The sequence below is a fragment of the Myotis lucifugus genome, unplaced genomic scaffold (genome assembly GCF_000147115.1).
Source record: "Myotis lucifugus unplaced genomic scaffold, Myoluc2.0 scaffold_8, whole genome shotgun sequence".
NCBI lineage: Eukaryota > Metazoa > Chordata > Mammalia > Chiroptera > Vespertilionidae > Myotis > Myotis lucifugus.
This window is the reverse complement of record NW_005871056.1, coordinates 14,945,958-14,963,672: the sequence shown is the minus strand read 5'-3', so window position 1 is coordinate 14,963,672 and position 17,715 is coordinate 14,945,958. Positions and strand designations below refer to the sequence as shown.

At 46.3% G+C, this 17,715-nt stretch overlaps 1 protein-coding gene across 2 annotated transcripts in view; it reads right to left on the bottom strand.

The window, feature by feature from the left end:
* The window catches only part of SEC13 (SEC13 homolog, nuclear pore and COPII coat complex component), a 27,681-nt gene extending 10,264 nt beyond the window's left edge, over window positions 1–17,417 (bottom strand). Inside the window, exons 1-5 of one of the 2 annotated variants that reach the window (XM_006083844.3) lie at window positions 17,271–17,417; window positions 14,438–14,482; window positions 12,192–12,307; window positions 8,734–8,885; window positions 8,144–8,277 (exon numbers count right to left, since the gene is read on the bottom strand). In XM_006083844.3, the coding sequence (XP_006083906.1) occupies window positions 8,144–8,277; window positions 8,734–8,885; window positions 12,192–12,307; window positions 14,438–14,482; window positions 17,271–17,273 (450 nt within the window). In that variant the 5' untranslated portion in view covers window positions 17,274–17,417. Of the gene's footprint in view, window positions 1–8,143; window positions 8,278–8,733; window positions 8,886–12,191; window positions 12,308–14,437; window positions 14,483–16,848; window positions 17,017–17,270 lie in introns of those variants that run through there. The other variant, XM_023749663.1, reaches the window with a different exon arrangement.
* Window positions 17,418–17,715: the final 298 nt, after the last annotated feature.

Below are 17,715 nucleotides of genomic sequence, written 5' to 3'. Positions count from 1 at the left end.
ATGCCAGAGACAAGTGGGGGGGCAACAGCTGGGTAGAGGGGCAAAAGGCGGGAAATAGGGACATCCTATATAATAATAATAAAAGGCTAATATGCAAATTGACTGAACAGCAGAATGGCCGGTTGCTATGATGCGCACTGGCCACCAGGGGGCAGACGCTCAATGCAGAAGCTGCCCCTGGTGGTCAGTGCACTTCCATATGGGGAGTGCCACTCAGCCAGAAGCTGGCTCATGGCTGGCCAGCGCAGAGGTGGTGGCAGGAGCCTCTCCCACCTCCGTGGCAGCACTAAGAATGTCCAACAAACGGTTTAGGCCCGATCCCTTGGGGGCCTAAGCCTTCAGTCGTACATCCCCTGAGGGCTCCCTGGCTGCCAGAAGGATGTCTGACTGCAAGCTTAGGCCTGATCCCCCAGGGAGTGGGCCTAAGTCAACAGGTGGACATCCCCCAAGAGGTCCTGGACTGCAAATGGGCGAAGGCTGGGCTGAAGGATGACGACCCCCGCCCCCGCCCCAGTGCACAAATTTTTGTGCACCGGGCCTCTAGTTTATAATATTTGTAAATACTTATGCACCCAACATAGAAACACCTAAATATATAAGCAAATAATAACAGACCCAAAGGGAGAAATAGAAAACAATATAATAATAGGAGACTTTAATACCCCACATACATCAATGAATAGATCACCCAGAGAAAATCAGTAAGAAAAAATCAACCTTAACAACATGTTCAATCAGAGAGACTTAACTCAAATGCACATGGAAAATTTTCCAGGACCTACCATATGTTAGGCCGCAAAACCAGTCCAATATAAGAAGATTGAAATCCTATTAAACATCTTTTCTAACCACAATGGTATGAACTAGAAATCAATTATGAGAAAGCTGAAAAATTCACAAATATATGGAAATTAAACATCATGCTACTGAACCACTGGTTAATGAAGAAATCAAAAGAGGAAAAAAATACCTTAAGAAAATGGAAACAGCCTTCGCCAGTGTGTTCAGCGGTTAGAGTGTTGGCCCACACACCAAAGGGTCACGGGCTCAATTCCTGGCCAAGGGTGCACCCCTGGGTTGCAGGCTTGACTCCTAGCCCTGGTGTGTGTGTGTGTGGGGGGTTGGGAGGCAACCAATGGATGTGCGTCTCTCACATTGATGTTTCTCTAACCACTGAGCACACCATCCAGAGCAATTTCCATTTGTCTCAGGTGAGGATTAACAACAATGCAAACAGAAATACAGTATACCACAATTTACGGATGTAGAAAAAGCAGTACTAAGAGGGAAGTTTATAGCGATAAATGTCTACCTCAAGACACAAAAATATTCAAACAACTAACTTTACATCTCAAGTACTAGAATAAAAACAAATGAAATCAAAAGTTAGTAGAAGAAAGAAAATAAAAATCAGAAAGGATTTATAAAATAGAGACTAAAAAGACAATGAGACTAAGAGCTGGTTCTTTGAAAAGATGAACGAACAAATTCCTAGAAACATACAATCTCACAAAACTGAATCAGGAAAATGTGAAGAGACCAATAACAAGTAATGAAACTGAAGCAGTAATGAAAAAAACTCCCAGCAAACAAAAGTCCTGGACGGGATGGCTTCACAGGCAAATTTTACCAAACATTCAGAGAACTAATACCTATCTTCAAACCGTTCCAAAAAATTCAAGAGGGGGGAAGACTTGCAAGCGTTTTTTACAAGGCCAACATTTTCCTAATTCTAAAACCAGATAAAGACACTATAAAGAATTATAGGCCAATATCTCTGATGAACATAGATGCTAAGATCCTCAACAAAATATTAGCACATTGGATCTAGCAATACATTAAAGAGATCATACACCATGATCAAATTCAAATAGGATTTACTCTGGGGTTGCAAGGGTACAATATTTGCAAATCAGCAAATGTGTTATCTATAATAATAAAAGCGTAATATGCTAATTAGACTGGACAGCCGAACGACCTTCTGGATGTCCTTCCAGATGACCTTCTGGACAAGCTGGGGCTGTGAGGGCTGCGGCTGTGAAGCCCAGCCCCTTGCATGAAATTCGTGCATTGGGCCTCTAGTATCACATAAAATGAAAGGTAAAAGTCACATGAACATATCAAAAGATGCAGAAAAAACATTTGATAAAATCGAGCAGCCATTTATAAAAACTCTCAGCAAAGTGGGAACAGAAGGATCATACCTCAACATAATAAAAGCCATTTCGACAAACCTACAACCAACATCATTATATTCAATGGGCAAAAACTAAAAGTGTTTCTCTTAAGATCAAGACAGGGATGTCCACTTTCATCACTCTTATTCAATACTAGAGGCCCAGTGCACGAATTCAGGGGATCGGGCCAGCCAGGGGAGGGGACGCAGGAGGTTGGCCGGCGGGGGGGAGGAGCCATGGGCGGTTGGCCAGCCAGCTCCCCTCATCTCCCCCCGCCCCCGAACTCCCAGTCAAGGGGACAATTTGCATATTACCCTTTTAGTATATAGGATTATTATATAGGATAGTAATGGAAGACCTAGCCACTGCGATCAGACAAGAAAACATAAAAGGCATCCAAACTGGAAAGGAGGAAGTAAAACTGTCATTATTTGCAGATGACATGATATTGTACATAGAAAACCTAGACTCCACCAAAAAACTGCTAAATGTGATAAATGAATTTGGCAAAGTAGCAGGATACAAAATTAACACCCAGAAATTGGTGACACTTTAAAAAAATATTTTTATTGATTTTGGAGAGGAAGGGAGAGGGAGAGAGATAAAAACATCAGAGATGAAAGAGAATCATTGATTGGCCGCCTCCTGCATGCCCCCCACTGGTAATAGAGCCCAAAACCCAGGCATGTGCCCTGACAGAAAATTGAACCGCAACCTACTGGTTCTGAGGTCAGCACTCAACCACCGAGCCACACGCATTGGTGGCATTTTATACACCAATAATGAACTCTCAGAAAGAGAAACTAAGGAAACAATCGCATTTACTACTGCAGCAAAAAATAAAAAATAAGGCTCCTAGGAATAAGCTTAACCAAGACAGTAAAAGACCTGTACTGGGAAACTATAGGACATTGAAGAAATAAATAGAGGACGATACAAATAAATGGAAGTATATACTGTGTTCATGATCTGGAAGAATTAACATCATAAAAATGTCTGTACTACCCACGGCAATCTGTAGACTCAATGCAATTCCTATTAAAATATCAAGGACATGTTCCATAGATCTAGAACAAGTATTCCAAAAAATGTATATGGAACCAAAAAAAGACCTCGAATAACCTCAACAATCTTGAGAAAGAACGAAGTTGGAGGGATCACAATACTGAATATCAAACTATACTACAAAACCACTGTAATCAAAACTGCCTGGTATTGGCTTAAGAACAGGCCTATAGATCAATGGAACAGAAACAGAGCCCAGAAATCAACCTACACCTTTATGGACAATTAATATTTGACAGAGGAGGCAAGAGCATACAAGGGAGTAAAAACAATCTCTTTAACAAATGGTATTGGGAAAATTGGACAGGTGGATGCAAAAATGAAACTAGAGGAGAAACCAAGATGGCAGCATAGGTAAACACCTGAAATTGCTGCCTCACACAACCACTTCAAAAATACAACTAAAAGACAAAACGGACATCATCCAGAACCACAGGAAGGCGGGCTGAGTGGAAATTCTACAACTAGAAGGAAAGAGAAAAGCACACTGAGACTCAGAGGAGCTGCGGAAGTAAAGTGCAGAGGTATGGAGGCTCGAGTGCGGAAAGGGCTGGCAACGAAGGACTCCGGTGTCTTTTTCAATAGGGAGGGAGTCACAAGCTCCCGACTGCTCTGAACTCCAGTTCTGGGCGAGTCTCTGGGAACCCAGACTCATATGGGGAGAAACTGGACTCTCTGGCATCGGGCGGAACTCGGTGGCTTTCTCTCAGAGGTACTTGCAGCGATTACCGCGGGACACTGAGACCCAGGGGCCCCTTAGGGCAGGGCTGAGGAGTAGCCATAGTTGTTTGCTCCACTCTGTTGATTCCCTGAGACCCCGCCCCACCCAAGCTGCCAGCAGAGGCTTTTGCATATGAATGGGCTGGCCCTTTGAGATCTAAAATTACCTAACAAACTGCAGCTGGGCCAGACAGACCCAGAACATCCAAAAGAAGGCTCAAGGCCCACAGGAGCTTGCATTGCTTCACAGCTGGGCCTGATCTGGGCACCTCCAAACCCCAAACAAGGAAGAGGAATCTGCAGATCTCTCCATAGCTCCTGCTGGGTAGCCTCAGACAGAGGCTAAATTAGCACCTCCTTAGAGATCCAAGAGCCTGCGTACCCAGTGGTCAGAGTGGGACCATCCAGATTACAACTCCTCAGATCCATAAGGGACACACTCAGGGGGCAGACTCAGTGAACACCAAAGCCCCATTGAAGCAAGTCTTGCCCCATAAGGGTGTCTTCAGCACAGAAGTTCTCCCACTGTAGACATAGCTGATTCTCACAGCCAATTGGCCTGGAGGTCAATTCCTCCCAGTGATACCAACAACAATCAAGGCTTAACTACAACAAGACTGTGCACACAGCCCACAAAAGGGTGCACCAAGAGTGTCCACCTCAGGTCATTGGGGAGGCTGAGCCACTGGGCCTTATAGGACACCTAGCACACAAAGCCACTCTATCAACACAGGGAAGCATAAAAAATGTGGAGACAAAGAAACAGATCACAAATGACAGAAATGGAGGAAAGCAAACTACTGGATATAGAGTTCAAAACCACACTTATAAGGTTTTTCAAGAATTTTCTAGAAACCCCCAATAAATTTAGTGAGACCCTCGAGGATATGAAAAAGGACCAACTAGAAATTAAGCATACACTGACTGAAATAAAGAATAATATACAGAGATCCAACAGCAGACAAGAGGATCCCAAGAATCAAGTCAAAGATTTGAAATACGAAGAAGCAAAAGATACCCAACCGGAAAAGCAAAAAGAAAAAAGAATCCAAAAATATCAAGATAGTGTAAGGAGCCTCTGGGACAACTTCAAGCGTACCAACATCCAAATTATAGGGGTGCCAGAAGAAGAGAGAGAGCAAGATATTGAAAACCTATTTGAAGAAATCATGATAGAAAACTTCCCCTACCTGGTGAAAGAAATAGACTTCCAAGTCCAGGAAGCGCAGAGAACCCCAAACAAAAGGAATCCAAAGAGGACCACACCAAGACACATCATAATTAAAATGCCAAGGGCAAAAGACAAAGAGAGAATCTTAAAAGCAGCAAGAGAAAAACAGTTAGTTACCTACAAGGGAGTACCTATACGACTGTCAGTTGATTTCTCAACAGAAACTATGCAGGCCAGAAGGGAGTGGCAAGAAATATTCAAAGTGATGAATATCAAGAACCTACAACCAAGATTATTTTATCCAGCAAAGCTACCATTCAGAATTGAAGGTCAGATAAAGAGCTTCATTGATAAGAAAAAGCTAAAGGAGTTTATCACCACCAAACCAGTATTATATGAAATGCTGAAAGGTATCCTTTAAGAAGAGGAAGAAGAAGAAAAAGGTAAAGATAAAAATTATGAACAACAAATACATATCTATCAAGTGAATCTAAAAATCAAGTGAATAAAAAATCTGATGAACAGAGTAAACTGGTGAATATAATAGAATCAGGGGCATAGAAAGGGAGTGGACTGACAATTCTCGGGGGGAAAAGGGTGTGGGGGGTTTGGGAAGAGACTGGACAAAAATCGTACACCTATGGATGAGGACAGTGGGGGGGGGTAAGGGCAGAGGGTGGGGTGGGAACTGGGTGGAGGGGAGCTATGGGGGGTGGGAAGAGGAACAACTGTAATAATCTGAACAATAAAATTTATTTAAAAAAAAATGAAACTAGACCACCAACTTACACCATACACAAGAATAAACTCAAAATGGATAAAAGGCTTAAATGTAAGTAACGAAATCATAAAAAATCCTAGAAGACATAAGCAATAAAGTCTCAGACATCTGGCATAGCCATATTTTACTGACATATCTCCTAGGGCAAGGGAAACAAAGGAAGAAAATAAACAAATGAGACTACATCAAACTAAAAAGTTTCTACACAGCAAAAGAAACCAACAAAATGAAAAGGGAACCTACTATATGGGAGAACATATTCGCCATGATACATCTGATAAGGGGTTAATTTCCAAAATACACAAAGAATTTATATAACTGAACACCAGGAAGCAAACAATCCAATTAAAAAATTGGCAAAGGTCCTGACTAGACACTTCTCTAAGGACTACATGGCCAATAGACATATAAAAAAATGCTCAAGAGATGTAAATTAAAACTACAATGAAGTATCACCTCACACCTGCCAGAATGGTTACCATCAATAAATCAACAAACAAGTGCTGGTGAGGACGCGGAGAAAAACAAACCCTGGTGCACTGCTGGTGGGAATGCAGACTGGTGCAGCCACTGTGGAGAACAGTATGGAGTTTCCTCATCAAATTAAGAATGGAACTGCTGTTTGACCCATCGATCCCACTTCTGGAAATATATCCTAAGATAGATTCCAATAAACACCATTCAGAAAGGATATCCATTGTGTAAATGTACCACAGCTTTTTTATCCACTCATTTCAGATCTGGAAACAAGATCTGAAGTGCCCATCAATAGGTGAGTGGATAAAAAAGCTGTGGTACATTTACACAATGGAATACTAAGCAGCTGTAAACAAAGGAACTCTCTTACTCTCTGTGGCAGCACGGATGGACCTGGAGACATAGAGTTCAGAGGGGAGGTAAGTGAGGGGACTGGATCAAAGAAGGTGAAGAGAGTAACCAAAGAACACATATACATAGTTCAAGGACACAGACAACAAAGTGGTGAAGGTCAGTGGTGGAGGTGGGCAAAGCGGGGGGAAATGGGGAACATCTGTAATAGTGTCAGCAACAAAAAAAGGGGTGTTAATGGTATGTGAATTTAGATATTAATTTTTTAAAAAGTTAAAAACAAAACCACAAAACTTCTCCCAGTTTCAGCTATGCTTTGCAGTGAATACTTGTTAGCTATTTTAGAAGGCACCCCATTGCTTTCTTTCTCCTCCTGTTCAGATACCAATATTATGCAGGGATTGCTGGTGGTGGATTCCTCTGCACTAATATTTAAATTTGTGGAAATAGCTTGTTACCCAGTTTTGTTGTGTTGTTCATGAAATTTTGGTTTTGCTACCTAGTTGTTCTGCTGGTTTTATGTAGAGATGTAGAAAGATTGAAAAACTATGATGCCCCTCCCCAATATCTTGCCAGAAGCCCCTCAACCTATTCATTTTTGCAAATTAGTCAGCAGATGGGGATCAGAAGTCCCCAAGTAATAAGACCCTGAGATAAGTTCCTAGGGTCTTGAGGGCTGGGCAGGTTGTGGATCCATGAATGGGGGGAAATTGACTTCAGTTTCCTTCCATCTGGGTAGATTTCAGAAGTGTTTGGAACCATCAAAGCCATAATTGCTGAGTAGAGAGAAGGCAGGCAGATTCTAGAGTTCTTACTCTGGCAGTGCCTTCTCTCAGTCACTTACTTTTTCTGGGCCTCACTTGCCTCAACATAAAATCTGACTAGGACTGCATACCTTGCATATTTGTTAGCTTCTTTTGTTCACAAACATTCATGAATTACATGACACACAGTAGGTGCTCAAGAAAATATGAGTCCCCCCTCTCCCCCTCTATGTCCACAGTGTTTTCTTGACCATTTCAACCTTAATGTCCATTGACTAGAAGTACAGAAAACTAAATTCCTATGATGCTTCTGTAACACCACTCAGTTCCAGGGGGTCCCAATGACCACCACAAGGCATGTCAACTTGACATGCATAGCAAAGGAGGCAGGGAGGCAGGCTGCTGCTGCTGCTGCTGCCTTGCCAGTGCCCTGGTCTTCTCCAACTTAGGAGCTGGCGAGGAGGAACCAGTGCTAACCCAGTCTTTGTCTGGCTTCACAGCAAAGAAGGTCAAAGCTGCTCTACCAAGCATGTCTGATCAGCAGCCCCTCCCCTGGCCCACTCTCTAGGGGATCTACAGGAGACATATGGCCAGTCAGCAGAGCTACCCTCTGCAGGCAGGCAGGGTCCAGACTTACAGTGTGAGCATTGTTGATCTTCTTCACGTCCCACTGGCCTTCCCCAGTGTAGGTCAGCAGGGAGATGGCCCCATCTGAGCTCCCACAGGCCAGGATTAGGCCGTAGTCATGGGGGGCCCAGCACACAGAATTTACTGCAGGAAGGAGGGAGGCACAGTGAGCAAACTTTGATTTTTCCAGATTTACCATTGTGCTAAATTTCTAAAAACAATTGCAGGGACCACCAGAGGGAAATTGTAACTTTGTCAATTGAAGAAATTTAAAACCCACCACCTGCTAATATCATTTCCTAAACTAATGCCTATATTAACGAAAAGTAGGCTGGACAATTATCTGAGAATAAAGGCCAGTACTTAAAATGAATAAACCTTCAAGAACTGTATTATCTTTGCTTTTCTCATTTTGCTCTGGACTGGCTTTAGTCTTCTTAGGGCCCATCTCCCATGTGGACGACCAGCAAAAAAGCCAACCCAAACCCAAGGGATCAACATGAAGCATCACAAGGGAAAGAATCGAGCACCAGCCAGAACAGAGGCCTCTCTCACACCCAAGGACCACCCTCCCACCTCCTCCTGCCACGCTCAGTGTACCTGAGGAGTCGTGTCCTGTGTGCTCATGCGTCTTCTCCCAGGTGCCGTTTTCCTCTTTCCAGATAATGACTTTCCGGTCATAGGAGCAGGATGCCAGGATATTGCCATACATGGGGTGGGCCCAGGCCACTTGCCACACTGGTCCCTCATGACTGCAAGGGGAGAGGGTCAGAGGCTGCTCAGATGGGCCAAGGAACCCACAGGGCTCTGCCAGCCCCTTCTGTGGACAGAACTAAATGGCAGGCAGAGTGTGTCTCAGGACAGAACTGCCTACGAATTTCAAAGGGAGACATGGAATGTCACTGCCAAAAGGGACCTCACTGAGCAGTGAGGACCTTGAGACCCAGGAGAGGCTTTTGTTGTTGTTGTTAATCCTCACCTGAGGATGTTTTTCCATTGATTTTTAAAAAGAGTGGAAAGGAGAGGGAGAGACGCAGAGAGAAATATCAATGTGAGAGAGACACTTCGATTGGTTGCCTCTGCATACACTCCCTGACCAGGGCCAGAGACTGAGCCTGCAATCAAGGTATGTGCCCTTGACCGGAATTGAACCCGGGACCCTTCAGTCCATGGGTCCACGTTCTATTCACTGAGCCAAACAGGCTAGGACTAAAGAGGCACTGAAAGTGAGGCAGGACTCCAAGTTAGCCTCTCAGTCCCAACCCAGCAGAACCCTCACTTGCTCCAACACCTACCGTCATCAGCAGAGTCACTGATCAATCTAGGTTTTGCACCCACAAGCACTAAGTATCTGTAGAGTGAATCATTTATCCTCCCAAATGGTCAATTTCTTGAGGCAGCAGTATCTGTTTTGTTTTGGTATTTTCTGCTACTCTTTTAAAAAAATTGCTCAAAAGGTATGTCTCTCTCTTATCTTCTGATCTTTGTATGTTCACATGTTAAGTATCATCTGAGCATGTACCCTGTGCCAGGCTTGGTGCTGGGGCCATCTCTGGGTTCAGGGAGAGGTGGGCACCCAGCACACGAGAGGTAGCTCTGCTTACAGCAAGCATGTCAAACTCGCGGCCCACAGCGAATATTTCTGCGGCCCAGCCAATATAACGTATGTAAGAAACGTTTTAATAAAAATTTAGTAATTTAACAATTTCCTGTTATACACAATTATTAATAACAAACTACAATGTTCGCTAATGACTGATTACTATAATCGTGTGGCATTCATCTCCCTTATGTGCTTTACATGCAGGTGCACCATTTCTCTCCACTCATATTAGCAGTGAATATTCTAGCAGCCAATTGCCACTCATTAGTCTTGTACTGACTTGTTTGGTGTAACAGGAAATATTTCGCTTTTGGAAAACAAAAAAAATAGGCTTATTTGCGTTACACTTATTAATCTGTACAGTTATCCAGTGTCTGGTAAGTTAATGTTCAAGAGAAAATATTTTTATTAAAATTTTCTATTATTTTATGTTAACAGTTACTCATTAATTTCAGCCCTTTGTATTCAGCATGTCTCTATCGAAATAAACCTATGTTTCTATGAAAACTGAAGCTTTTGTCTTTTTGTGGCCCACATCAACTTAAACCTTGCTTATTTGGCCCGTGTTAGCCTTTGAGTTTGACATGCGTGGCTTACAGGGCCAGGTTCTCTCACACCCCCTCTCCACTCACCGGCTGCTTTACTTTAGGCAAGGACCATCTTCTCTACGGCTTAGTCTCTTAATGGAGGGATAAACAACACCTCTTTCATAGGCTGGGCATGAGGGAAATATTTGTGATAATTCACATAAAAAGCTTGCTCTGTACAAAAAAAAGCCCCACACTCAATGTCTGTCACTATTACTGCTGTCCCTGCTTACTCCTTCACCCCAAGTCTGCAGGCACTCAAAGTCTCCCCCTCCCTCTGGCTGGAACAATAGCACATTCCCAGGCCTTACAAAGGAGCTGCTAACGAAACTCTCAGTAGGTTCAAATATCCTACACCTAGCAAAGATTTAACCAAGGCAAAAAAATACTGGAGGTCTGAATTTAACCCTCCAATATTTCACATCTTCTGAGCATAAGAAAAACAGCAGAAAGGACTGAGTGGCAGCTGATGCGACCCCCTCTATCAGGCTGGCAGCCAGGCATCACCCCAGGAGCTCTCTGCTCAGCCAGGGGCTGCTGCACAGAGAAAGTGGCACTTGCCTCCTCACTTTTTTCTGGACACTCAGGAAGAAGGGAATGTCTCCCCAAATGGCTCCTAAGTTGTGTCTTCTTTAATTCAGATAACTAGCATGTACTGAGCACCTACTTGTCAGGGGTTTTTAAATTCTCTTACAGTCTGGTGAAGGTTATGGTCCCTTCTTAGAACAATGGATCAAATACATAGAGCTAGGATTAGACAAGAAACCCAATTATATTGAAATACAGTTATGAAAACGTTAAAGAACAAATATGATACAGTGACATGTGTGCAGGTCTAGCAACCACTATTTTGAGATAGCTACAACTGTAATGTGATAGGAAAATATCTGACTTCCACTGGTAACAGGTACTATGAATACTACTGTGATTTCCAGCCTACATCCTTCATGGAAGGAAATGCTAAATATCAGTCACTGAAAATAAAGATGATGCTCTCTTCCTGCCCCAGTTCACCAACCCCTGAATTCTATCCATGAAACCCTTGGAGATCATGGGATCCAGGTTAAAAACCCCCATTTATCTGAAAGGCAGTGAACCGAGAGAAAGCAACAGAGATGTGGCCATAAAAATGACAGCCAGACCCTAACTGGTTTGGCTCAGTGGATAGAGCGTCGGCCTGGGGACTGAAAGGTCCCAGGTTCAATTCCGGTCAAGGGCATGTACCTTGGTTGCGGGCACATCCCCAGTAGGAGGTGTGCAGGAGGCAGCTGATCGATGTTTCTCTCTCATCGATGTTTCTGACTCTCTATCCCTCTCCCTTCCTCTCTGTGAAAAATCAATAAAATATATTTTTTAAAAAAAATGACAGTCAGGATCTCAAGAATCTCAGTGGTGAGGAAGGGTAAACATTTGTAAATATAAACTAATATCTGCTGTGGACAAACAGGCGGAATTACGGGATTTATATACTCACCATTACATTCTTACATTACCACCTTTCAGTGACACTTAGATCATGCTGGGTAAGCAAAAAAGGAAGTTTCCCACATTCAAAAGTAGCTACTGAAGGCTTGCTGGGAGTCTGGGAGCAGGCAGCATCAGCTCATTTTGAGGGTGAGCGGGTGAAGGTTCCCAGATAAACTGACTCTTGTCCAAGATCTTCTAGTGGGTACAGGGGTGGCAGAGCTGGATTCACTCCTGGATCCATCAGCCCAGGATGCCTACTGAGGGCAGCAGGCTGGCTGGGACCCGAGTGTCCTCTCTTCTAACTGCACTGCGGGGCTGCTCTCCTCTGGCTCTCAGGCTTCCCTGCCCTCCCTGAAAAGCCCAATCATTGTCAGTCCTTGCCCACGGCTGGCTGCACTCACCCCCTGAGGTCTGCGATGAGGATCTGCCCTCCGTTGCGTACATCAAAGATTTTGACGGACCTGTCTGATGAGCAGGTTGCCAGGCGGGTGCCATAGTAGTCCATCTGGGCATCGTGCTGCAAAGGGAGGACAGCTCAGGAAGCCTGCAGGCTGGGTGGGTGGGGGCCAGTTACCAGGACAGAGAATCTAGTTTGGACCAGACTCTACCTGAAAGTAATCTAACCTCAAAGAATCATCACTATCAGGCAGGAAGCTAGCATGTCAACAATCTCACTTCTCTGACATGCAATACCTTTCCTAACAGGACAAGACAAACTATGCCCAGCTACTTGTAGACCCTTTATATACATGGGGAGCCCTTTCTCATCCTGTTCTGCAGGGTGGGTATGGGAGAAAAAAAGCTGGCCTAGTCTCCTCCTTCCCCAGCCCCCATTATGTTTTGAGGCTCTGTGAGCTACTGGGGACAACACTTGGAGTTCAGCTCAGCCCAGAACCAAAGGCTAATGCTGACCCAAAGGAGAAGAAATGGAATCAGTGTGGCCCCCAATCAGGTACTCCATGGTGCACATCTGGCCTAGACACAGGGTTCTATTCAGCACAGCTCCTTCCTCCATCCATGGCCCTGGATCCGTTGTGGACCTTTGTTCCTGGGTTTCCGCTTGGCCTTTTTATTTTTTCCTAGTAATGTGCCTAGCACCCCAGACTGTCCACATACATCTTAAATGTCACTCGTCCGACCACTGATAAATGGACTTCCGAGATGCTGACTGGCTATCCAGAACCTCTGCCCACAGCTACTTGCCCATCTGGGGCAGTGACTCCTCTGAGTCACTACGCCTGCTGCCCCACTGTTTGCTGGCCCTTCCTATTCCAACCAATGGCACTTTCTTCAGCTATCCCACCTTGTGGATTTCAAGAACTACTAGCTGTCACTCTTGTGGTCATCAGGAACAACTATACCCTTTCAACAGAAGCAATCAGTCCATGTGCTTCAACATTCTTTCCTCGCCTCCCTACTTACAGAAAACTTCCCGATTCTTCTTGGAAGTCAATACAGGTGTTAAGACAGATCTTCTCTGTAAATGTACTTCTGAAGCACTTCTCCTATAGAGTGCTATTATGCACTTTGGGAGGAAGTAGGGCGCAGTACCTAACAGATTTAAATCCTATCTCCTCAGCTTATCTGTGTACAACCTTGGAAAAATTACCTAGTCTCCTTGAACCTCAGTTTCCTTATCTTTAAATGGGGCTACTTCAAGGGTTGTTATGAAGGTTAAATGAGATAATGAATGGAAAGTATTTAGCATGGGATCTGACACTTAGTGAGCATGCAGACATTAGTCATTACTATTTTGCCTTATCTGTTCCTCAAATCGAACCCACACAAGCAGGTATCACATTCATATTTTTCCCATTTTAACTATGAGGAAATCAAGGCTGGCTCAGAAGAGTCGAGATGGGCTAAGGAGTCTCAGATTGGATCTTATTCCTGATGGTGCCACACTAACTCCAAGGAGGTGAGATCTTAGAGCTAGACCACAGGGAACATAGACAACTCTGAGAAGGCCCAAAGGAACCACTGGTGGGCAGGGACCCTGGGAGGAAATGCTGTAAGCTGACCTGGGTCTTGCTCAAAGGCTGCCTGGACTGCTTGACCCTCATGAAGCAGAGTCTGCATCTTTGCTGTGGGAGACTTTAATCTTTGAACCTTCTCCCATAGCCCTGTTGTCTTATACTGAGCCCCTGTTTGCCTCAGGAAACACCCTGAGTTAATGACTTCTGGTCCAAAGGTCCTTGTCTGGCACCTCTGTCTGCGGTGGTTCTACCTGACTCTGCCTTGGGCTTTTGCCAAGCCTGCCCCCTGCCTTCATATTGAGTCATCTTCCTACTCTCTTTTCTTTTAACCCCTTTTCAATGGGGCTAAGAAGTGACAGCTGGAGAAAGACAGGTAGGAAGACTGTTGTCAATCTCTGTACCTACTCAGCCTGCATCCCAGACCCAGTTACTTTGTTGGTCAGAAGACTGAAGGCCTTGAGTTACAAACCAGTCCCAGTTTCCTCCCACCAGAGTGACCAGACTGCCACAGCCCTGCTAACTGAGAGGGCATTGCTGGGAGACTGACTATACCCCTGAAGCTACAGTCTGACTGGCAAAGGCTGCAAAGCCACACTGGAATCACGAATGCTTCCCTCCCACAGAAATGCCCAGATCCACAGCCCGTGAGGGAGGGCTGAAAGAATACTTACAATCATGTCCTCATGGGAGGTGTCCACAGTGTTAATTACTGACACCTAGAACCAGAGATATCATTGGTAAATGAACTGATGGCATTTAGAATGCAATCATCTTATTAAACCCACCAATCATTTCTAAAGTTCTTAACTGCATTTGTTCATGCATCCATTCACTCATTCAATCCAGGACCTTCTTTTTGCCAGGCACTGTGCCAGGAACTGGAGATACAGATACAAATAAGAGGTGCTTCTTGCCCCTGACAAGCTTGCACACAAGTAATCCTAACACAGCAAGATAACGACTTTAAAAGTGGTTTACATGTGCTATAGCAGCCCAAAGGGCTGGGGGTGCTGGACACAAACTGGGACTTAGATGATAAGGAATTTGCCAGGTGGCACAGGAAATAAAAGTACAGTCCAAGCACAGGGCATACCATGAGCGAAGAGGGGAGATGCAAATAGTCCTGGCTACCTCTGAGGGGGAAGAGAGACCCCAGGGAGTAATGAGCAGCTTGTAGGTCTGGAGCACAGCTGCCACAGTCGTCACCCTTCCACCCATTCTTCGAGGTCCAGATCAAATTATGCCCCCCTTCTCGGAGATCCCCAGGTCCCCCTGGCTGTACTCCTCTGAATATCTTCAGCACTAAAATGACTACAACCCTTTATGCTGTTTCTTCTCCCAACTAGAAGGCATGCTCCCTGGAGCTAGGGTCTGTGTTGTCTGCAGTTTTGAATTCTCTCAAATCATCCAGCAAAGTGCTTTGCAACCAGAAGGAACTCAGTGACTAGTTGCTGAATGAATAAGTAAATGAACAAAAACAAACAGTTTTACTTTGCTCAACCTCCACTCTCTTAAAACTCGTGGGATAGAAAAGGACTGAAAAGGTTTCAGTTCGGAACTGATATTTCGTAGCATTTCCCCCATTTCTTCTTTTTCCAGCACAAACCCTGCAAGCATAAAATCTAGCTCGACTTTTCAGAAAGGCGGACACTGGAAGAGGATGGCTGCAGAGCAGTTCAAAAGGTACCACCAAGTAAGCACAGGCTCTCTCATCAAATTCAAATTCTGGACTCCCTAAAGAGTGGGCCCCCAGGTCCGCAAAGACAAGCAAGACAAAAAGAAATCCCCTTTGTGGGCCAAGCTAGCCAGGTCCCTAAGTGCTTTCACATGTGCCCTGGGAAGGATGAAAGGCAGTCTATTAGAGTTGTCTGACAGACTAAGGAGCTGAAGAAACCCAGAGGAGAAGAGGAACTTACTAAAGCGACCGAGCTAGTTAAAAGTGGGGCTGGGCAAAGAGCTCCACCTGCGAACTCCCAGCCCACAAGCATCCCAATCCATTAGGCTGCCTACCTAGGACATAAAGCAGCTGTTACCCTGAATTCCCTAAATTAATGGCTGAGGGCTAAGTAAAGCCAGGAAGGAAGTTTACTAGTAGCTTCACATCAGGTCACCAAAGGACCTTAGAGATAACCAGCACTTATTTGTTAATCCTCACCCAAGGATATTTTTTTCTATGGATTTTTTAGAGAGAGTGGAAGGGAACGGGTAGAGAGAGGGCGGGAGGGGGGGGAGAGGGAGAGGAGGGAGAGAGAAGAGGAGGGGGGAGAGAGTGAGAGAGGGAGGGAGGGAGAAAGGAGGGAGAGAGAAGAGGAGGGGGGAGAGAGAGAGAGAGAGAGAGAGAGAGAGAGAGAGAGAGAGAGACTGCCTCCCGCACGCACCCCAACTGGGGCTGAGGATCCCACCTGCAACCCTGGTACCTGGCCTTGACCCGGATCGAACCCACAACCCTTTGGTGTGCGAGCTGACGACACTGGCCAGGGCTAACCAGCATCTATTTTAACGACTCTCACCACCAGCCAGGATTGGAGAACCAAGTGCTTTGGAGCAGCGGCCGCCCGCCGGGGGTCCCCGAGGTCCAAGGCTGGCGAGCGCTGCTGTGGGGACCGGAAGTGTCCTGGCCGTTGTAAGTAGAAAGCGGCAGCTCTCAAAACACACCCGCTCTTCAGAATCAGTGCGTGAAACATCCAATGAGAAAGAACTGACCGTCGAGCACAGGGGTTGCCAATTCTCAGAGGAAGAATCAGAGGCCCGGACGAGCGATGTAAACCGAGCCGCCGCGCCGAGCAAACATTCAACCCAAAGTCTGGCACCTGGGTCCCCGGGTTTCCTAAAACTCCCGGCACACGCGTGTTCCTGGGAGCACTGGTTCCCGAAACCCCACTCGGTGCCAGGCTCAGGCCGATGCTTTCATCCATCAGTTCCCATCCAGCCACTCCCTCAGCAAGGAAGCGTGGAGAGAACCTACACCGTGGGTTCCACAGACTTGAAACACCGAGGCCCTGCCCTCAGACACCTCGCCCACCCTGACACGTTTCTTCCAGTGCCCATTATCCCTGGGGGCCCGGCCCCGTCCCACACACACCGCTGAGGAAGGTGAAGAGGGTTGGGACCTCGGCTCCGCCACCTCCCGCTCGGAGCGGCGTCCTCGTCAAGTGTCGGTAACAGCGCCTACTTTACGGCAAGGGCTGTGAGAGGGCTGAGACTGCGAACAACGCTTGGCATTTACTAATGGTACAGCGGTTCCTACGGTGTCCCTGGTTTTGCTTTCCATTGTTGGGGAAAGAGAAGGGAAGGAAGGAGCGAAAGGCGCGGCCGGCAGAGTTCCGGAGGTTCCGGGCCTCTCCCCGCGAAAGGTGCCGAGAGGCAGGGCCGGGGCCCCCCAACCTCTACGCGGTGGAAGGGAGCTGAACGGCCCGGGCCTGGAGCTTGAACCTCAGCGCGGTCGGCGGGGGACGGTCAGACCAGGCGGGGACCCCGCTCGGCGTTCCGGGCCGCAACACTCACCATGGCTGCAGCGGCGGTGGCTCCCGGCCTCGGACGTGGCAGCTCCCGGCGGCGCCTCCGACACCTCACTTCCGGCGCCGGGCTGGCCGGCCGGACTGTAGCGCAGGAGCCTCCGGGTAGCAACGCGCTCTGCTCGCACAAAGGTTCCGGGCTGCAGCGCCGCGCCCTCCTCTGGGCCCTCCTCTCTCCGTGAGGGGCGCGCGAGACCCACAGTGGGCCTCTCGTTTCCAAGGCTTTAGGTACTGAAGCTAGCCGGTCTTCTCTCCTGGCCAACCCTGCCCCCCCCCACCCCCCAGCCCCTCCAGATCCTTACGTGATAGAAAGGGTTCCTAACTACAGCTTCACCTGTTTACCTGGGATTCTGGGTGCGACGGGCCTTATGATGAACACTGAAGGATGATCAATTTTGGGGGGAGTGGGTAGACTGGTCCTAGTGCTTCCTTGT